At 38.2% G+C, this 20,687-nt stretch overlaps 1 protein-coding gene across 7 annotated transcripts in view; it reads right to left on the bottom strand.

Moving 5' to 3' along the window:
- ADGRB3 (adhesion G protein-coupled receptor B3) overlaps positions 1–20,687 on the bottom strand; it is a 460,870-nt gene that overhangs the window by 34,646 nt on the left and 405,537 nt on the right. For all 7 annotated transcript variants that reach the window (XM_069804588.1, XM_069804589.1, XM_069804585.1 and 4 more), the window contains 4 exons: positions 9,898–10,048; positions 9,262–9,331; positions 4,331–4,397; positions 2,076–2,161 (listed from right to left, as the gene is read on the bottom strand). In XM_069804588.1, coding sequence (XP_069660689.1) covers positions 2,076–2,161; positions 4,331–4,397; positions 9,262–9,331; positions 9,898–10,048 — 374 coding nt within the window. The remainder of the gene's footprint in view (positions 1–2,075; positions 2,162–4,330; positions 4,398–9,261; positions 9,332–9,897; positions 10,049–20,687) is intronic.

Here is a 20,687-nt window from a genome sequence, read left to right as displayed (position 1 = left end):
GATGTGTATGTAAACCAAATATAATCTTTCTGGCTGGACATATATGTACGCTACCCCTTATGCCAGGAAAATGATTGAGATCCATCAGGACAACTTATCCTTTTATTTTTTTTCCACTTTTTGGTTCTCCATATGCTTATTAAGGTGGTAAAAAGCATATGGAGTTAGTATATTTTGTCCCATTCACTGCTTTAAATCCTGCATAAATGATTTCTACAGCTGAACTTTTGACTGAATTTTTGACAGGTGTAAGTCCAATGTTTGCCAGAAAGAATGAAGTTGCCTTCCTGAGCATGGCTGGCAAGAGATACTCGAGAAATGAGTGACAATCCTCTTTCTACCGGAGGTCAAATGCTGCAACAATTTCTGTGCCCTGGAGAATGACTCAAGACCCACCATCTGCCAAGTAGTATGAAGGAATGCTGTTGCCAAGCCACCATCTCATACTATCCCAAAAGTTAAGGTTTCTCATTAGGGTATCTACATGCTTTCCCAGAATAGCTGGATTGTTCCTGACAGAATAGTTTCTAGTTCTTTATCCATTTATTTTAAAATAAAATACCTCTTTACTACGTTGCACACTGTTAGAAAGCAAGTTATTTGTTTCATCAGGAAAGCATACTATAAGCAAATAGATTTTTATAGCCTACAACTGATTAGCTGGGGAAAAAAAAAAAAAAAGATGCAGTTAAATCTAAGCTTGGATATCCTCAGAAAATGTACAAAGCCAAACCTGTGTCTGCCCCAACTCCTTAAATCACTGCAATTAGAGCAGATGTGAATTTGAATTAGTGATTACTAAGTTATTACTACTCTTGAAATAATTTGGGTAGTTTTATAATATTCTAGATTTCATCAGTGTTATTACACAGTTAAGAATGTTGATGGAGCAATGGAGACAAAAGTAAGGTTAAGAAATTAATACTTTCTAATGGAAAAGGAGGAAAAGAGAAGGAACAAAATGAAAGCTTTTGGTACATATTTGTCAGAACGATGGTGAAAGAGCTGAAAACCAGAAAGATTTAATTGAATTAATATTAAATGCAAGTCACACCAGCTGAAGTATTTATCATAAATTTGCTCATCTAACCAATGATTTGAACTTATTAGGAATGCCACTGTTAGGGAAATGGTAAAATAATTCAAAGTGAAGCTATAATAAATTTACCCATAGCAGTAATATACAGTAAAATGAAGATATCGTTGCTTATCTTTGCTAGAAATGCAGATATTGGTGGTGTTAACTACAAGCTGGCCCAAAAGACAATACTAGAACATGTAGCTGTAAAAAATGGTTACTCAAAGTTTAAATATACTTTCATGAGCATTAAGAAGGTGATGATGCACTTGTGCAATATTTTTCTCCAATATGGAATGTATCTAGGTTTGCTGCTGCAGTACTTCAAGTCATTGTCATCCACTGAAAAACAGTTTCTGGTACCACCACTGTCATTATCCTTTCTTCTCATGATAACAAACAGAATTTAAATGCAAATGCAAGTAAATAATCAATAACACAGACTTTTCATTTACTTTTTTTCTAGCTTTTAAAACATGTTTTTTTACTTTAAAATGCTGTTACACTAATTTAGAATATACACCTATGTAGATACGGATGTAAGAATGAAAGCAAATTCTTCACATAGTCAGAATGGCAGAATAACATTGACCTCAGTAAGGGATATATTGCTGTAAAATATATTTTATAACAGTTTACACAAATAAGTAACATTTTCCACCATACTAATTAAATTTGACAGCTAGACAAAAATAATTGGTTCCTTCCAACTTTACATGTGTGACAATCTTGTGAAACCTCCACTCAGATTCGTTTAATCCTCATTCTTATTAACTTAATACTGTTGTACTTGTGTTTTATTATGTTTAGTTTGTTTAGTTGCATTCCCTCAGGATAATGCAACGGCAGCTTTTGAGATGAATGGAATCTGTTAGACACACTGTTACACTGATATAAAAGTTCAAAGCACAATCAAAAGCATTTTTGGTGAATATCTGTAATTGAAAATTGGTGATACAATTTTAATATGCTTTAAAATAACCCAACTGTTGCTTACCCCGCTCTGTGTTTGAGCTTTTTATCTAGGATTCCATCTCTGGAAACAAGTTTATTAAATACCAAAATGCCAATCACCATGTTGACCTGTCAAACAGAAAACAAACAGCAGATCTTTCAGTGCCTGAAAGAAAATGTTTTATCCTGTTACTTCAGAAAAGGGCTCTTACAGGCCTGCAAAATGCCTTCTGGTGCATTTCTGGGTATTCCTTCAGAAACTGTCCCTGAGCACACCAAAAGGCCGTATTCTCAAACGGGTAACACATACGCACACTGCAACAGGCTGATTTTTGAATTTTTAATTATGCCTGGTATCAAGTTAGATGTGTACGTCTCTGCTGGCCAGAAGCTTGGCTACTATAGCTTTAATATTTCCTCCGTTTGAAGTGCAACGCTATCTCCTATTCTGGGAAAACCACCGCATTTGAGTCGTGCGCCCAGGGAGGAGCGGGTCGGAGCACACGACGACCGTAACCGTGGTCCTTCTGGAGCATTTACGGCCCCTGCGGGTGTTCCCACTTACGCAGAACCAGCCCGCGGTTTTCCGTACCCTCCTGCACATTAGTCACTGTCTACGTCATTCCCCAAAATGCTAGTCTTGAGCCTTGTTTGACTGCAGTTTCCTTTTTTTTTTGCGGGCCGGATGAGTGCCTGGGGTAAGTCTGGTTAGGTCCATTAAAGTAAATGGTGATACGTTCACATACATGGGCTGAAGACCTAACCTACAAAAAAATTCACGTGTTTCAGCAGTCAGACTTTGGCACTCACTGGACGTACTAATGGCATTTAATGGACAACTTAATGACTGTTATTATCCATTTGTATTATTGAACCGAACTCTATGAACCTGTCTCTGCATGGCCCTGTAAAGAATCTATTAAATAAATGTTCCTTTTTTTTAAAATTATTATTAGAAAAGGGTAATCCTTTTTTTCCTTTCAAACAGATTTTTCAAGACCTGTGCCAAAATACCTAATTGTTGCCAGTCTGTCCTGCCAACTCTTTTCCAGCTTTTCTTATTATCACTTTATTTTCAGCATTTACGTTTTTCAGCTGATGTTATATAATTCTTTTGCTTTGAACACTTAGGCTTAAGTGGCTGCATGGAACAGCTCCTTCCATAGCTACTAGCTAATGGTAGGGCAAACTGCAACTGTGAACTTCAAACATTTCTGAACAAAGCTTGCCAATTACACCGAGAACATACAGTTCCATGTGAAAATTATGACTGGCTTTTTGTAAACAGCCTTGGCTCCTCTATCATGACAGGGACTGTGAGTTGTACAGAAGGATCCTGGCTTGACTCCAGGCAATGATGAGACAAACTCTATGGGAGTAGTAAACATCCATTTCAGGAAAATCTATGTAGCTAAACGGCGATATCTTTGATGAATACTAAGACCAATTCCCTTTTGCAATGGAAAATCAGAAATAACCGGTGTTGATAGAGCTATCCTAGTATAAAATTGGTGGCGTGGAAAGAAGAACTGGATTCAAAATCTGTAAGGGAGAAATGCTAAACAAAATATTGTAAAAAAATCCATACAGACTGCAGAGCAGATGACTGATAGCCGATGGCACATGTAACGTGCAATTCATCTTACCCTGAAGTAGACACCTGAAATACTTCTGACGCTTTGAGCCCTAAATTGTGTATTCTTCTCCACTGACAATGAAATGTGGCTGGGATAACTAGCCTAGACGCAGAAATCTACATTGCAGATGTCTACAATTAGGCAAAGTGAATCCTACACCTAAATGCATTTCCAGAGATGTGGAAGATTTATACACAAACGAGTAACATTTCCCGGCTACAATGATTTTTTTCCTTTGCCTTCAAAAGCGGTAGCCATGGAGAACTTGCTGGCTGGTTCCACTCCTCCTGTTGCTTTTGCTGGCATGGTGATACACTGCCAAGCAGCACTCTAGCAAGACTGTCACTGAACTTCACAAGGCAGTGACAAGTGTGTAGATGCTACTGATAATAACTCAGTGATGCCTGTAACAAGTTTTCTGTGCCACTAATCAGGACATTATTCTTTCACAGCTTACTGTGTAGACACGGAGAGATAACTGGTATAAAGGAGTGATACAATTAAATGAATCATGCATTCAAAATACTGAAGGTATGATAAACAATACTGAGCTCAGTATTCACAGCAAAAAGTAATGCTACTGTATAGCTAAGCTTTTATAATTTAAATAGCACATTCCATCATTTCATATGAAAATACTGGAAAATATATTAATGTTTACCAAGACAACAGCAGCTGCAGGTCCAACGAAAGCATAAAGTAGCCCTCCTTCAAGAGATAGCCAACAGCTGGAAAGAACATTAGAGAAGAACTAACACAAATTAAAAATAAGTATAACGCATTGCCAAGAAAGCATTAATAATTACTACAGCATGAGATTCTTCCAGTGTATGTTCAATCCTACATATAGAGATTCATATGCACATGCAAAAAAAGAATTACTTTGTTGATGTAATGATGTAGGGAGTTGAAAGTTATTTCCATTACCAATTGTTAACGTTTCAAAAGTTTTACTGTGAACTATACATATACTGAAATGCCTAAATTGTATTAAGACCACAATAGAAAATAAGTTTGCGAATCTCTGTTGAATCTCCTCTAGCCATGGATGATGAGTTAACTGAAGAGGACTTGCCAGGTAGGTATCTAGAAACATTTCCAGCTTACAATGCCTGACAGTTCTATACTTAAAGCAATGAATGGTCAAGTACCTGTAATGTAGAACTTCAGAAAAAATGGTTTCTACATATCTTCTCTTATGTCATTTAGTAATTGCTATTAGAACTAGGTCTTACAGACAATATTCCCATTAAAGAAAAATCATATATGATCTAACTGTTCTGTATTCTCTGGAATATTTTGCAAACGATTTAAATGTATATTTTAAAGCACCTGAAAACTGTATTTTCTGGTGAGCTACTAATCTTGCAGGGTCTGTCATACTGCATCGGGGCTTTCACTGAAAAACCATCAGATTTCCGAACACAGAGCGCTTGCAGAATCAAATTCTAAATATTTGATACAACATGATGTAAAGCCTTCCATATCTGCAAAAGATCAGGAGCTTCACACACTGAAGTAAATGCAGCTGTGCTATTTTCCCAGTGATTACACATTCAAAGAACTGCATGTTTATTTGAATACATGATCACACCTACATATAAGAAAACTCAAGTATATGCGTTCAAATAATTTACTTGGATCTCACATCCAGAAACATTCACATCAGAATAATACATATCTTCTTTTATTTTCCAGTCTTGTTTTTGTACTTTTGAAAACCAAGTAAATTAAATGCAAGCACATCATAATATTAACGGTCTGTTACGGCTGGAATTTGAACCGCAAAGAATAAAAGTGTTTCCCATTGCAATGAAGCCACGTGAAATCTGCCACATGAACCCAACTGCATCACTGTGCTAAATTCTGGAATGATAAATTGATGCAAATAGTTCATATCTGCTTCACTGTTAAAAAGGTAATACTTGTCAGGCTATTCTACCTCCTACCTCAAAAAACAGCTACAACAATTATGTTCAATTTATTTTTGTAATGTCAAAGAAAAATGCTTTCAAAATGTTCTGCAATTTTTCTTGCTGTTTTTTCCAAAAGCTAGGTTATTTATTGTGAGAGACTGAGAACATGGGCTTCTGAGAGGGGGAATGTATTCACAATGCATTTCCCTACTGGTATGAGCTTTTAAACTGCTTTTTGACTGCTGCATAACTAAGACATGTACTTAAAATTTTCATGTTTATTGGGAGACAGAAACATCAGTTCATAAAAATTGTTGATGTATTGTGTTTGAAACATAATTTCAGTTACCTGTGCTGAAAAAAAGGGTCAACAAGATTTTTTTTTAATATAAAAAGAAAACAGTTTCTACCACAAAAATCATTAAGACCAAGCGACAATTGTTCCCTCCCTTTCCCATGCCCTCAAATAAAAAGGCTGTTCAAAAAAGTGACTTCCATTTAGAGGCAGAGTTGGATAAAAATGTAGAGGTTGTCTTCTTTTCTTTACACAATCTGAATTTTCAACAATCTGGATTTTCAACAATGTGTGATGTGATCATTGCAATGTATTCAATATCTGCCAGCTGATGAATCTGAAATGCACTTTTTACCAATCATTTTCTTTTGAAAACTTTCTGAAGACAGATTCTCAGGTGCCGCCTTATACCGTAAGGCAATTGCTGTCATTTTTTTACTATTTTTCCTTCTTTGCTTCTTTTTCTTTGCTCTGATAGCTTTTTTCTATGATTTATAGTTGTTTTTATTTTGTTCTCCTATTCTGTCTTCTTTCTCCCTGATCTTCATGTAGCAGAAAGCCATATAAATTGATTAGTATTAAGAGCATCCACTGGTGGTTTTATGGGACCATGTTACATGGTCATAAAATTCTGCTGAGTGATGAAGTATCTGTAGACTTGCTCCTGTGTCCTGTAGATTTTGTGAGCTGTTTGATGCTCTCCAGGAGAATGGTTTCTTCTCTTAGGAGAACACGACTATGACTGAATTTTAATTTTTGCTGATATAATGAATTCCTGGAAGTTATCTGCACTGCTCATTAATATACAGCACTGTATGTAAACATGAGTGGGTCACGCAGGTTTATTAACTATAACTTGTAGTAGTGGTGCATTCATAGCTCTGATCGTCTGAAGAGAGGCAGCAACAATATTTATTAGACACACAGAAAGAGTTGGAAAAAACAATCAAGCTTTCAGACACACAAATATTTTTCAGATATCCTGAAATATCTAAAAGCTTGTCACTGTGGTTTTTATTATTTTTAGGAAATCCCTTCAGCTTCTCTATCTATATCAGTACAAGTGTCTGTGTGAAATAGTTTTCATGTGTAGTTTTAAATGTACAGTAATATAACTGTCTAGTAATTAGGGCTGAAAGAAAAAGATAGAAATCAGAGACTGTTGATGACAGAACTGCTTCAAGTGTGAGCAATTCAAGCCGCTCCCATCAGTCAAATACGTTATGAAGCCAAGATATGTTTCAAAGATCCTTGGGCCTTTCGGTCAATCTCTTCATGCGTGGGACTATGGGACTGGAATCAATTCCTTCATTTTTACTCTTAATTTTCTCCATTTGGAACCATCGTTTTGAAAAATAGCATCTTACAGACCAGGAATAGTTTGCAACAGGATACATTTCTGATGGCAGCGTGTGTGTAACTGATTGCAGCCAAACAGGCCAAATACAGTGTAAGCAGTTAACAAACTTACACGGGTGCTTTAGTTATGGGAGGAGGAGCAGAACAGGAGCTCTGCTTTTACATCGCCCAGCAGTTGTTATGGGACACAATTCTTCGCTGGCTTCTAGAGTGGGACAGCATGTCAGCTGGTGATGGAGGAGGAATTTCCATTCCCTGTATTCCCTGTTTTCCTTATATTATTCTGATGTCAACTGCCAAGAAAATGTATTTGCAAGTGAGATGAGAAAGCTGCATTATGGTTCTGTTTGTCCCTTGTACACCTTCTTTTGTGCTTTTGTCCCATGGTACCACGTCAGCTGAATTTGGATCCTGGGAGAGGAGCTGTTACATGGACCGAGACTTGCTCTTTTTTACTTTCCAGGTTACACTTAATGAATGATTTGTTGCTTTGTCTGAATATTTCAGTATATCCTCTTTTAAAAATGCATTCAGCCCAGGAGGGAAGCAGGAAGCAACACTAACTAAAGCAAGTAGTCACACGTGAATAGTATCACTAGAGTAACTGCAGTGGAATTGATCCTGGAAGGGACAGGGCTACATCCCCAATGGGGTCTGGACATTGTAAACTTGTGATTCGTAATCCTCACAGCCGAAATGGTCCTCCGGTCCTCCTTCAAGGACTAAATAAGAAAAAAGCCAGCAAAATGAGTACATATTACCTAGAAAAAAACATCAGAGGGGCAGGTTCTTAATTTAACACCCACAAGGTGGCTAAGCCCGTTGGTTCACTAATGATTGCCAGCCCTAAGTGCTGTCCCGCAGTTAAACACTTCAGCCAGGTAAGCCGTTCCTCATTAATAAAATGCAAGACGCGTGTTGTCACAGTTTAAAACTAAAGAGCTCGGTGGTTATAGCCGGTATTCAGGCGGAGATTTGGGTTCGAATCCTTACCCGCGCCGAGCAGGAGCGAGGACTTGAAGCCTCCCCCGCCGTGTGCCAAGAGGGTGGGAGACACAGGGCAGGGAGGGGGAATCCTGATATCACTCAGTGATGATGCTAAGGAGAATAATTAAATATTCATTGAAGCGAGGACTTGACCTAACTCATCCTCATCTCTGATGAATGCCCTCATTACCAGGCTATAGAGTCATATTTCCTCTCTTTCTGTCCAGATGCATACTTAATTTTGCAGGCGACGTGAGGAGAGCTCCAAACAGGACGACCGAAGGAAACGTGCTCTCTCCTACATAACGTCTTGGTGGTTGGAGCATTCTGCTGGCAGGAGGGAGGCTCAGCCCAAGCTCCTTCTTCAAGCAGGAGACAACCGAAGGGCAGCCTCGCTGACGAGTGAATTTCCCAGCGCACTAAATGCGCTCTGGAACCAGCCAGGCGGCTAAACGGGAACTGCATTAATAAAATGTAAATGAAGTACACAGATCTCCTCGCCGCTGTCTCTCCAGTACAGCACGGTCCAGGGAATGGGCTGGATCAGGCACTCCAGGAGAGAGGGGATGGACGGGAGAGCTAATCTGAGATTTCTGCAAGCCTTTGGCTCCCAACAGCTCAGGGGCATTACAGCCGAGGTACGTGCTCGGTGGGCAGAAACGTGGGTGCCAAAAAGACTCTTGCCAGTAGAGTTTTAGACATGTTTAGAGGCTGGCTGTAACATTTAACCTTCACCTTGGTAAATGTATATATAAATGTTAGGTGTCTAGAGTGGACTTAACCCTCGGTGTTTCTAAAAGGCTTGCGACTTCAAAACCTCACAAGAAATCTAGGATCCCTGGGGCTCTGCTGAGCTCAGTCCAAGACTGGCATATGGTTTTCTCTTTGTTCTTTTGTGGACCACTCAGTGACGCTTAGGGCAGTTCCAAGTGTGAATGGGTACCTGTAGAGCCTTCAGACTATGCTACGGAATTCCTGATGGGTATGACAGTCTTGTTAATTAAAAACATAATTTATCATTTCAGAGTGACTTACTAGTGGGCTGTTCCATATCCTTTTGTCTTGGTAAAGCCTATTGATATTGCAACCACTAACGCTGGTAAACCTGGAAAAAACCAAAGCAGTAATAACCGTTAGATGCTGAGCAAAATATTGCTGTTCTGTCTGGACAAAAAATGATGGGGCAGGCTAATGCAAAATGGCCAATTTTACATGGAATGAATCATTTAATGAAGCACAGTGATATTGCAGGATTTGTTTTTCTGAAGCACCGGCAGGGAGGAGGACACTGTTTTCTGCCCACGGTGTACCACGTTGATGTAGCTAAATTACTGGTACATTTGACAGGTCTTAAAGTGAACTAGGAAGAGGCTTCATGAATATGCAGTGAATGTTTTTTCTTGTTTTATTTTGATTACTTGATATTACACTACTTTGCTGAAAAACTTCTAAAATTTTGTTAAAACTTATTTATAAAAGAACGCTAAAATATACACCACCATAGCTTGAGCTTGAGATAAAGTGGAAGGGCTCCTAACCTAGTTTTCTTTTTAGTAACGTGCTGTCTACTATCTTTCAGGTTTACTGAAGAAAATGATGATATTCTTGACATTGTCACTGCATTAAACGTTTCATTCCATTGGTCCTGAGGAAATTAATTTACGGACTTACCCCATCCAAGGCACAGGAAACGTTTCCTTATGAGCCGTGTCCTAATTTTTCCAGTAACAGCCATATATGACTGCCACGCTTCCGTCAAAACCCAACAGAATGAAGCTAAGAAGAAGAAGTGTAAAAATGCGGTGGTTGTGGTGCAGATGCCCTGCAGGGAGCAAAGAGAAGCTCATGCTGAATACTTAGGGACACTCATTTCTCTTTTCAATTCAAAGAGTTGTCATATTCTATCATCTTGACCTTTATCCTTAGCATCAACTCCCCCTTTATGATTGTGGCGGCCACAAAGAGAGAGAGAAAGAAAGAGAGATGTTGACGGGGATTAGGCAGAAGAGGTTTTGACTGTTTTCCCGAACACTAAGTGTGCTGAGCAGGGACAAAGAACACAAAATGAATGGTGCCACCAGATTTTTCTCTACACATTTACTTTGACCAGGCATCATCATAAAGCCATTGTGGTAAGCAAGTTACAAAGTTACTGATTATAGAATCTCACAGAGCTGAATAAAGAAAACGTGGGGATACAAATGCTCCTAATTGCCAGTTATATTTTCTTTCCCTCCATGCAGAAAGATCTGAATTTTAGGCAATAGATTAAGTTTGATTTATTTGATTTTTTACTTAATTCTTACAGAACATTAACCACTGGAATATCCTGCCTGAGATCTTTATATTCAGGTTTAAGTATCATAACCTTAACAATTACCCTGGATACTGTTTTTCTGGGTATCAGCCTTTTGTCATCTGAAAAGTATTTTGAGCACATGCAATTGGCTTTCTTTTGTCACTGTAGCCCTTAATTAAACTTGACATTGTAGCTTGTATAAATGAGCTTCTTGGCATAAATGATGATCTACCCTCCACTGTGTTGCTCAAAACAGGCTATAAAATGCAGTGTGCATTGTACCCCAGAACCAAAACCACACCAGTAATGTTCAGAAGGTCCTTATCACAATTTATCCTTATCACAATTTGAAGTGTCAAAAATATATCAAGGTTAAAAAAAAAAAAATATATTTCACACACCCAATATTAACAATGCAAGATCGTAGTGGAGAAATGTAGATATTATTTTTGTGATTATTTCTTTATGCAGCATACACATCTAATAGCTATCTTACACACATGTCATAAAAGGCTAGTCAATTTTTTTTACTAAAAATCCCAGTTCAGCAAACTATTTAGGGAGAAAATATGCAAGTTGCTAATTATATATAGATGCTTGCATATCTTGTTGAATCGAGGCTGGCAGCTACAAAAATTAGGGAAGGATAAGATATATATGACACCACGCATGTTTTTTTAGTTCATTTTATATTCCTAATTACTTTCAGGTCTTTTTTTTTTAATTTTCTGTTGTGTTAATTTTCCCAGATTCTTATCTGAAATCAGTTGTGTTGGTTCATTCCAATAGTTATCTCAAATACATAGCTGATAGCTGATATCAGCTGATATTAGCATTAGCTGATACCAACCTCTGAATTTTAAGAAAAGATATGCACTTGAAGAGTCAAAACTTAATGATTTCCTGCTATGAATTTACAGAGGCGACAAACACCTTGTTTTCTAATTCTGGGTCAAACTGTCTATGTAAATCTGGAGGAAAGGGGTTCTATATAATTATATGCAAGAGAACTACTGTTTGTTTTTAAAACACGAGGAATGTAAGCTGGAAAAAAAAAGCAGATCCTGAAAATGCACTAGTCATTCCATCCTAGAAGTTGCCATTAATTCTTATGTTTAGATGTCCATAAAGTATGTGGATTCATAAAATCTATCCTGTTAAAGCCTGACTGATAGCAGTATTTCCTGTATATGAAAAATAAATATTTAAAAATGAAAGCTATGCAGTGAAACACACAATAAATAGAAAATACAGAAATGTCCTTTCTTTTACTAGCTGGCTCACATGTTATGAAGTCCCACTATACAACTTTAATTTGCTTTCCTATCAATGTCTTTGTAAAAGCTAGCATGTTCTGTTGGAATGAGAATTTGACAATAAAATGACTTTTGAGGAAGAGTACAGAGTCTTTTAGGGAGAAACTGCATTGATAAAACACAGTATTACCTTGACAAAAAATGTGAATATACTATTTCCCTTATAAATAATGCAAATACAAACAAATCCTGATCTTTTTGGTGAAAACATTGCTAACCCTTATGGCTGACTGCGTACAGACTGCAGGATTTAGTTCATAATTTATCCCCTGTATTGAAAGAAAGATAGATGATGATAATCTGAGACAAATGTGGACATGGTTGTTGTGGAAGAAAGAACTGTGATGAAAATGTTAATGATCATGTTGATCACAAAATGAGAAGACAGAAGCAAGTTTTATTAGAAGCGATCTCTGAATATATGACTGCTGATTATAACCAACTCTTCTGAATGGCAGACAGGGGTCTTTAATGAACAGCGACGGTAAGTCTGTATCCCTGATATAACGGCGTATTTGCATCACATACCATCAGAAATATGCAAATCAGCCTCAAAACGTCACCTAACAACCACTGGGGGATCGAGATGACAGTATTCTGAGCAGGCAGTGCTTGAAGTGAATTCAGCTTCCCTCCTTCCCCAGCCAGAGGAGCAATCCTGGCAAACGAAACCCCGTCTCCCAGGTACAGCCATGGGCTCAGCACGGTTGACCAATACCCTCCTGGAAATCTGGCTTTTAGGGACTTCTGTATTCTTCCCCTTTGATAAACAAATAAACAAACAATACTGTTCTGTCTGGGAAAGCGCTTTATCTGGGAAGCCTATTTCCAAATAGGAACAAAAATTCGTTTTCACCAACGGCTGTTATTAAATGGGGCATTGAGTATCTCTAGCCAGGGAGCCATAATTTTAGCAAGTACTTTATTAGTATTCTCTTCTTTCTCACCAGGTCATGGACTACTCCCAGTCTCTCCTTTTCCTTCTCTTCTTCTCCCTTGCCAAGGGACCACCACCTCCCCTCACCTCGCTGCACACGCAGCAGCAGCACGAAAACCTCGTGGCCCACGGCTCACGGAGAGCCGCAGCGTGTCAACCTGTCGGCGCCAGGAGATAGCGGTGTGCATCTTCCCCACTGCTTTAGGAGGAGATGTTTCTTATTTGTTTCTAATTCTAGTTTATTAAAACTCACTGCATTAATTACCTGTGCTGAGCACCTGTCAACTTGCAACAAAATGAATTTTAACAGCCTAATTTATTCACTATTTCTTCAAGCTCCTGAAATTAAGTCAACTCTGTTACTTTAACCTCCTCTTCCTCCCATCGCTGTTGTTCTCAGCTCCCTATATTTAATTCTAATTACAAGTGGGGGAAGGGAGCTTTTCTGTCCTCAGAATGCACAATTTCATGAGCTTTAATTGAGCCTCAAGTGTTTAGCTACCTTGAATATCTAAGTAAGACCATTCATCCCTTTTTAATAAACCATACACCTTTGAAAGCAAGAGCTCACATCAGGTATCAAATTATTTCCTGCTTTCATTCTTGTAAGACACCCACTCCAAATGAGGGTACTGAATCACAGCTGAGAAATGTAAAAAACAGTGGAAATTCAAAGCTACTTATTCTAGCAATTAATATTTTTAATGTAATAAAGATGAATAATAGAGAGAACATTTATCTGATTTTATGACCTACAAAAAGTAGGTCATAAATGTAACCTCAAGATAATAGTTTATCCTTATTTTTGGAGCATCTGGTTGTTGGTGTTTATTTATTTATTTATTTTTTAACAGAACACTGGGTTTTTTAATAGCAGTGTGAACAGATCTTCCACACAAAGACAAAGAAGGTTAAGTAAGGACACCTGATTTGTCTTCTTGCCCTGAAACAGGTTCTTTTTCCTTCAGCAAACTAGCTGCCTGTCTCTGGATTCTGATAAATAGTATAAGAATCAAAGCTACTGGAAAATGAACATGAAAAATGAAATCTGCATTGGTGATATCAAAATGAATATGGCTAAAATCCACTCAGCTGGATTGTCATGAAGTAGAAATGAAAACTCATAGAAAATCATTTAAATGATAAAATTTCTTGGAGATTAAAAAAAATCTTGCCCTTGACTTAGCTCTGAGGAGATAAACCTAAGAAGATAAACTAAATGGGTGCCAATTTTATTCTTTTAAAGTTCTGACCATGTGCCATATAGACAAAGAAAGAGCAGTTAAAGACCACAATAATAAAAGAAACAAAGAACAAACAAAGCAAAGACAATGTGAAGGATGTAGCAAAGAGCAGAAATATAATTCTATGTCAAAACTGGTGTCTTTTATTGGCTTTTTGTGACTCTCAAGTCCTCAACTATAAAAGCTTATCTTTCCTTCTTTAAATTAAAAATTTAAGTTAAATATATAAATTCATAAAGGAAAATACTGCTTATTATTCTTTATTTGGTTTTTAATGTAATTTATCTTTGAACTGATTTGCACAATACCGTACCTTTGTCTCAGGAATGGCAGACACTGTCAGAATACAAGGATACAGTATATAGGTCAGACAATATTGAATTCTAGATTAAATAGTAATTTCTAGAGTAAACTGTCATGAAATAGTAGAGGGACTTTCAGAGGCTGTGGAACAAAGAAGTAAGGGCTTGCATCTCAGGAGTGTTTTTCTGGAAGGAGGACAGATTTTTCAATGACAAAAAAATATGGCAAGGAAGGCTGTCTCTTCAGTTGCAAACATATTTGAAACTGTTAGGATCTTAAACACCTGAGAAATCATAGCTGTAGACTTTCAGGTTTCTCTTCCAGGATCATTAATATTACTGGCACCATAAAGCTTTGAAGGTACTATCTCATTTAAAAAATCCCATGTTCTTTTCTTTTGCCAGGCTTCAGTACTGCTAATACCACTTGTTCAAGCAAAGAATCCAGGAAATCTGGCACCCATATTGAAAATAGTGGAAGGAATTGTTCTAAAATAATGTTACTCATATTTTAATGCAACAACTATGAAACTACTTTAATTAGCTTATAGACAACCTTTTAGATCTTCTAAAAATCTTCTCTGGTGTCCTTAAAAGTTGAAGGCTCAAGTGGTTTAACTTCATTACATTGTGTTCTGCTATCTGACATGATAACCCAAAATAATTAGCATTTGACTTCATGAGCATTTATGTGAAGAGATATGCAGTTAATTACTATACTGCAGGATTCTGTATGTGGTGCAAGCCAATGTGAATGGTAACCTCTACTTGGATTTTCAGACCAAGCTAATTTTTTAGTGCAACAGCAGTGGGTTTTGAGTAGTTATGTGATCTGTCCCACAAAAATAATGAGCCATAACTAAGGACACTCAATTTTTCATTCTTCTGCTCAATAATTTCTGTTTGCCCACAACAAGCAAGATGCCTTTCTAGGTTCTGATAAATAGCATATAAGCTGGCTGGAAATGACCCAGCTGTTTCTGCTGTTCCTTTGGTTTAGCTTACAACTACAGTCTCACAAAGGACTTCTATATCATCAACAGCACCACAATGCCGCAGGAAGATATTTTCAGTATCAAGTTTTGATTTTTTTTTTTTTTTTTTTTTTTTTGTATCATGTGCAAATTTTCACAACAGTTGCCAAACTTTGGGGCCACTACATGTGCCCAGTCTCTGAGCACAGTATAATTTGTTCAGCTATTTTGATTTAAGGTTTGTTTGTCTGTCATATCTTGTCTTCTCTTCTGGAGTCTTTCTTTTTATCTGACAATATGACCCCAGTGATCCTAGTGCAATGATGTGAGTGTGACTATAAGAAAACTTATACTTTAAACTGTAAGTTTTCTCCACATTTGCACTTTCCAGACGCACTTGAAATATCTGTCTTCTAATTTTCACATAAAGTTCCTCTAGAAGCTTTACCGACAGATTCAATTCCTGCTCCTCTTTTTCCAGTGTTTACCTCCAAGGTATTTCTGAAAATTACCTCCCTGTGAGTAAAGCATTCACAATCTTTATTGACACTTACTTACTTATGAAGAAGATCAGTCAGAATGTCTCCTGTTTTTTCCCAGGGTGCAGAGTCCAGTAATAGAGGTGATGTTCATATCTGATCCACAAAAAGTGTACAGAGCCTTCTTGTTAGCTTCTGCCCTTTGCAGTTCTTTTCCTTGAAAGTTCTCCTTTGGTAGCTGTCACCTCTATCACTCATATCAACAACCTCTGCATTTAAATTTGATACTGTATAGTTGTACTTTAGCATCCCACAGTTATTTCTATAAAGGGCTGATGTTTCTTATCCAATCTAATTCCTCTGCTAGCCATTATTCTTCTCCAGACCTTATAACGTACATAGTACAAAATCATTCTGTTAACTAGATGTGAAGGGATAGTCTGCTATTTGGGGATAGAAAAGAATTCGTGGAAGTTACTCGCTGCATTTGCAAACCTTCCTTGCTCTGTCGTATGGCAGAATCTGTCTACGCTAGTAAGAGTAAAGGCAGCCTTCATGCACTGGCATGAGATCCATGCTGCTACACCCTTAGTGAATTCCTTGGCACAGTTTTGACCTGGGCCAAAAAATGTTCTTCCAGCCCAGGCCCAGGCCCAGATTGAAGGAGATCCTGGGCCAGGAACCCTGCCTGATGATCGCCTTGCACGCAACTGTCCTCCTGCCCTGCAGGGCTCAGCTGTTATGGACGCAAGCCGTGCGCTAGTTCCCCTTGGGGCTGTAGAAATATTTGTGGCTCATTTTGGTTACTGGTTGGGATAGAGGCAAGAAGTCCAGCTGGATAATTTATAACATGCTCAGCTATTACTAACGCATGAGACAGTAAATTTCATTCCGTGTTGTTTACAGCACTCTCTGGAGCTTGTCAGTGCAATGTGCAAGTTCGTAATGTGTTAACTCCGAATTGCTTTCTTGGTGGCATGCCTACTGTAAATTGAAAGCCAGTTGGAAGACAGTTCTCATACAGTTTCCTTACGCTCATACTCATTTTAGTCTTCCTCCTGGTTTGGATTGTTATTGCTAGGTTATATTCAAGCAAATGAGCTCAGCACAAGCAATATCATAGAACAGGTTATTCAGAGCCAATTTAATTTCTTCGATTACAAAACTGGGCGAGGGAAGCTCTTCCCTTTTTGCCTTTGTGCTGTCTACTTGTATATTTTTCTGGGCAGTCAGGAAATGAAGGAATACGATCCTCCAATTGGGTACAGGATTAATTCAAAAGTCAGTGGAAAGACTCCCATTAATATAAGTGGGCTTTATATTGGGCATTACAGCTATAGAATAAGGGATGAGAGGTGCATGAACAGAGGCTTGTGATCTTGCTTCTTATCCTAAGTGTTTTAAATGTTTACAAAGTATTGGATGAATATTTTTCTGGTAAGTGAATATGGCCTACTTCACATCACAAATTTATTCTGTTAGCTTTGATGTTAAACACTTTAAACAAGGTAAATGTCAACTCTGTCAGGACAAAATAACTAGAGTATTTTAACTATGATGTCCTCACATGAATGTGTTGTGAAGTTTATGAAGCTCAGAACAGCAAGTTTTCAGGAAGACTTGAAAGAAAATAAGAAGCCCTTTACAACTCTGAAGCATAAAATCAATTTAAATCCAAGTTTTTTCAACTTCTTCCTGACTAATTAACCTCAAATCGCTATCACTGTGTTGTAGTAGTGATGTTTCGCTGTGCCAGAGAACACCCTTTCCTAGTTCTCTTTCTTGTATTTGGTCATTTTTTTTTCCTGAAAAATCAACCCTTTTGAGTGTAAAGTGATCACGCTTAGTTCAAGTAAAAACCAACTTCTTCATTACTGAGCTGTTGAGGAATGACAATTAAAAAATTAAATTGAAGGTAATGCTCTCCTGAAAAATTACTCTATAAAAATAGCTTTGTGAGGTTTTGCATTACCAAGTCTGAAGGATTCTTGTATAAAGTTGAATAAAATATAGATTTGTGGATAAAATATAGATTTGGGGTTTTGTTTAATTGATGGGCAAGCAAAATCAACCTGGTCTCTGAAAACCACTGAAGAATTGAAGTTCTTATGTTCTTGCTCATCGCTGAGGGTAGCAGTACTATAAAAGCAGAACTGAGGGTGCAGTGTGAACATAAGGGACTGGATTGATATCGATGAAACTGCAATTTGGCCTGAAAAGTCTCTGTAACTGGCTGTGACTCATAGGAAAAAAGAGAATGCACGCTGGCTGTCAGAGTGGCTCTACTGGGCTGTCAGAAACAATTCTATTTACTTGGGAACTATGTAAATTAAGGTGAAGATTATGGATAAATAATAAACAGGCTTCACTGATGTTATTGTGCTTTGGTTTTCAGGACAGTTGTTTTTCAGGAACTGTTTTTAGACTATGAAAATTCCATATTGGTTTTATGTTAAAATATGGAATGTGCAGTGTGCTCCCTTAAATGAAGACAAATGCTCTAGGCAGGTTTGAAGAGACATAATAATGAGATAACTGCATTAACAATGAAGCAAAAGCTGTTTGGCTATAACATACAACAATGTGCTGTATGTTCATTTCGACTTATTACGTAAAGATGCCTAGATTTTTAGATCTCTCTTTGGGTTGTTGCAAGTAGAAATATTTGGTTGCATTAGCATACTAATGGCTATACCTGTTTGGAGAAGAATGAAGGATACAAGACTCAGCAGTCAATTAGAGTGATGAGCAACCCATGCGAGAGTATTCCAAAGCTCCTTAGTCTTCCTAACTCTAATTTATTTAAAAGTTCACTGTGGGGGCTGCGTGAGTAGCTAGGGGCAATGAGCCAGGACTGATAGTGAAGGGGTGGCTGAGCTAAGCACAAGGGTTACACATGAGTCAGCAATGACTGCAGCTAAAGAACAGAGTAGTTCAGAGCACAGTCGAGCCGGAGCTCCCTACGGAGTTCTGAGGAAAAGAGGAGGAGATGTCCGGGCACTGACAAAGGCAAGGAATTGAAGGAGCTTCCTTGAAGAGATGGCATAACATAAGAGGGTAGCAGAACGCATACTGATATGGTCAAAGCAGTGGAGCCTGATATGTGAGACTTCAAATTCCTATAGGAGGATCCAAGTGCAGCCAGTGCAGGCTGATGTCCTGATGGAAAAATCACCAGGAAAAGCGCTCATTGGGTAGATAGAAAATAATGCCTTGCGTTGCCCCTCAAAGCTAGATGAGTAAAAACTTGTCAACGAATTTTTTCTTTTAGGAAAATGTGATTGTCACTTAAGTATCTCTACTCTTAAATCAGATCATCTGTTTGCTCTATTCTAAATTTTGATCTCATTTACTAACAATAAAATTGCTGTAATTTTAGGGAGCTTCCACAGCAATCAAAATGATGACTAGAATGAGAAATTCAACAACAAAGCCTGCAGTTGCCTTTCACTTAGTCTGACTGTGATGATTATAATCCTGCCATATGAAAGCAGTCCATCTTCTTGTCTGGGATATTGGTGTCAGCAAATATTCCTTCTCTGCATAACTCTAAGAGTTCCATCTCTTTACACTATTGACTGAAACCATTGAAGCAATAGCTTTGCAATGCTGTTGCATTACCATATTTCGCCTACCCTTATTCTTTTTATGTTTATTTTTTAATCACAGTTGTATATATATAGGACTTAAGAGTTTTTAGGTAAGAATAATGGTAATAGGAAAAGGATGATTTTGCCCCTGAGAGCACCCTCAGTTTCAAGCGTGCCCAGTTTTCCTTAAACGACAATGTCTTTTAGGATCAGCAGTATGGAGACAATGAGAAATGGTCCCTTTTGAGCAAAGTAGTTTAAGTCTGAAATAGAAATAATCCAGGAAAGGGAGATAGTATCTACATTACTGTGGCCATCCAAAGTCTTCTCATGCCACATAAATTCAGTTTGTTTTTCAAAAATAACTGATACAGTAAATTTTTTAAAGATACATTACGGCTACATCTATTTGTACTTGCAAACAAAACGGGTTAGAAAGCATTCACTCATCCTGTGGCCAGCTGGAATGATACAGCACATGTCTGTATTAGTTAATGTCTTTGTACTCCAAAATAAGGTGGCCACATCCAAACAGCCTGCTGTCACTGGTCCCTTGCCAATTCCAACTCTCCCGAACTCAGGGCATTGACTGGGATAATGCTAGTTAGCGTGGGACAAAATTGCACCAGGAGGCACGCTAATGCTTCCAGAGTATGGATAACTTCATGCTAATGCTTCCAGAGTGTGGATAACTTCATGCCAATGCTTGGGGTCATGCCCACCTACAGACCCATGTAGAACATTTTGGCTTTGTTCTCTTATCCAGTAAAACATGTGGAGGGTTTGAGCAAATGTGGTCTGACCTCAGCCAGCAGCTAAGCACCCACCTAATCGCTCGCTCACCCCCCCCCAGCAAGATGGGGGAGAGAATCGGAAGAGCAAAAGTGAGAAAAACTTGTGGGTCGAGATAAAGACAGTTTAATAAGTGAAGGAAAAATAAAACTGCACCGAGTGATGCAAAGGCAATCATTCACCACCTCCCACCAGCAGACTGTTGCCCAGCCAGTCTCCAAGCAACAGCTACCTTGGAAAGACTACCCCCAGTTGTATTGCTGAGCATGTTGTCATATGGTATGGCATTTCCCTTTGGTCACTTGGGGTCAGTCCCCTCCCAAATTCTTGCCCACCTCCAGCCTCCTCGCTGGTGGGGCAGCTAAGAAACAGAGAAGGTCAGCAATAGCTAAACCGTCAGCATTAGCAATGCTCTTTTAGTCGTAAATCCAAACCACAGTGCCGTACGGGCTCATGTGAAGGAAACAAACTCCATCCCAGCCAGACCCAGTACAGGAACCTAACGTGAACCCAAGTGGATTGTGCGCA

This window comes from Haliaeetus albicilla, chromosome 17 (genome assembly GCF_947461875.1).
Source record: "Haliaeetus albicilla chromosome 17, bHalAlb1.1, whole genome shotgun sequence".
Classification (NCBI taxonomy): domain Eukaryota; kingdom Metazoa; phylum Chordata; class Aves; order Accipitriformes; family Accipitridae; genus Haliaeetus; species Haliaeetus albicilla.
Note: the sequence above shows the minus strand (reverse complement) of the source record. Positions and strands in the feature narration are given on the sequence as shown.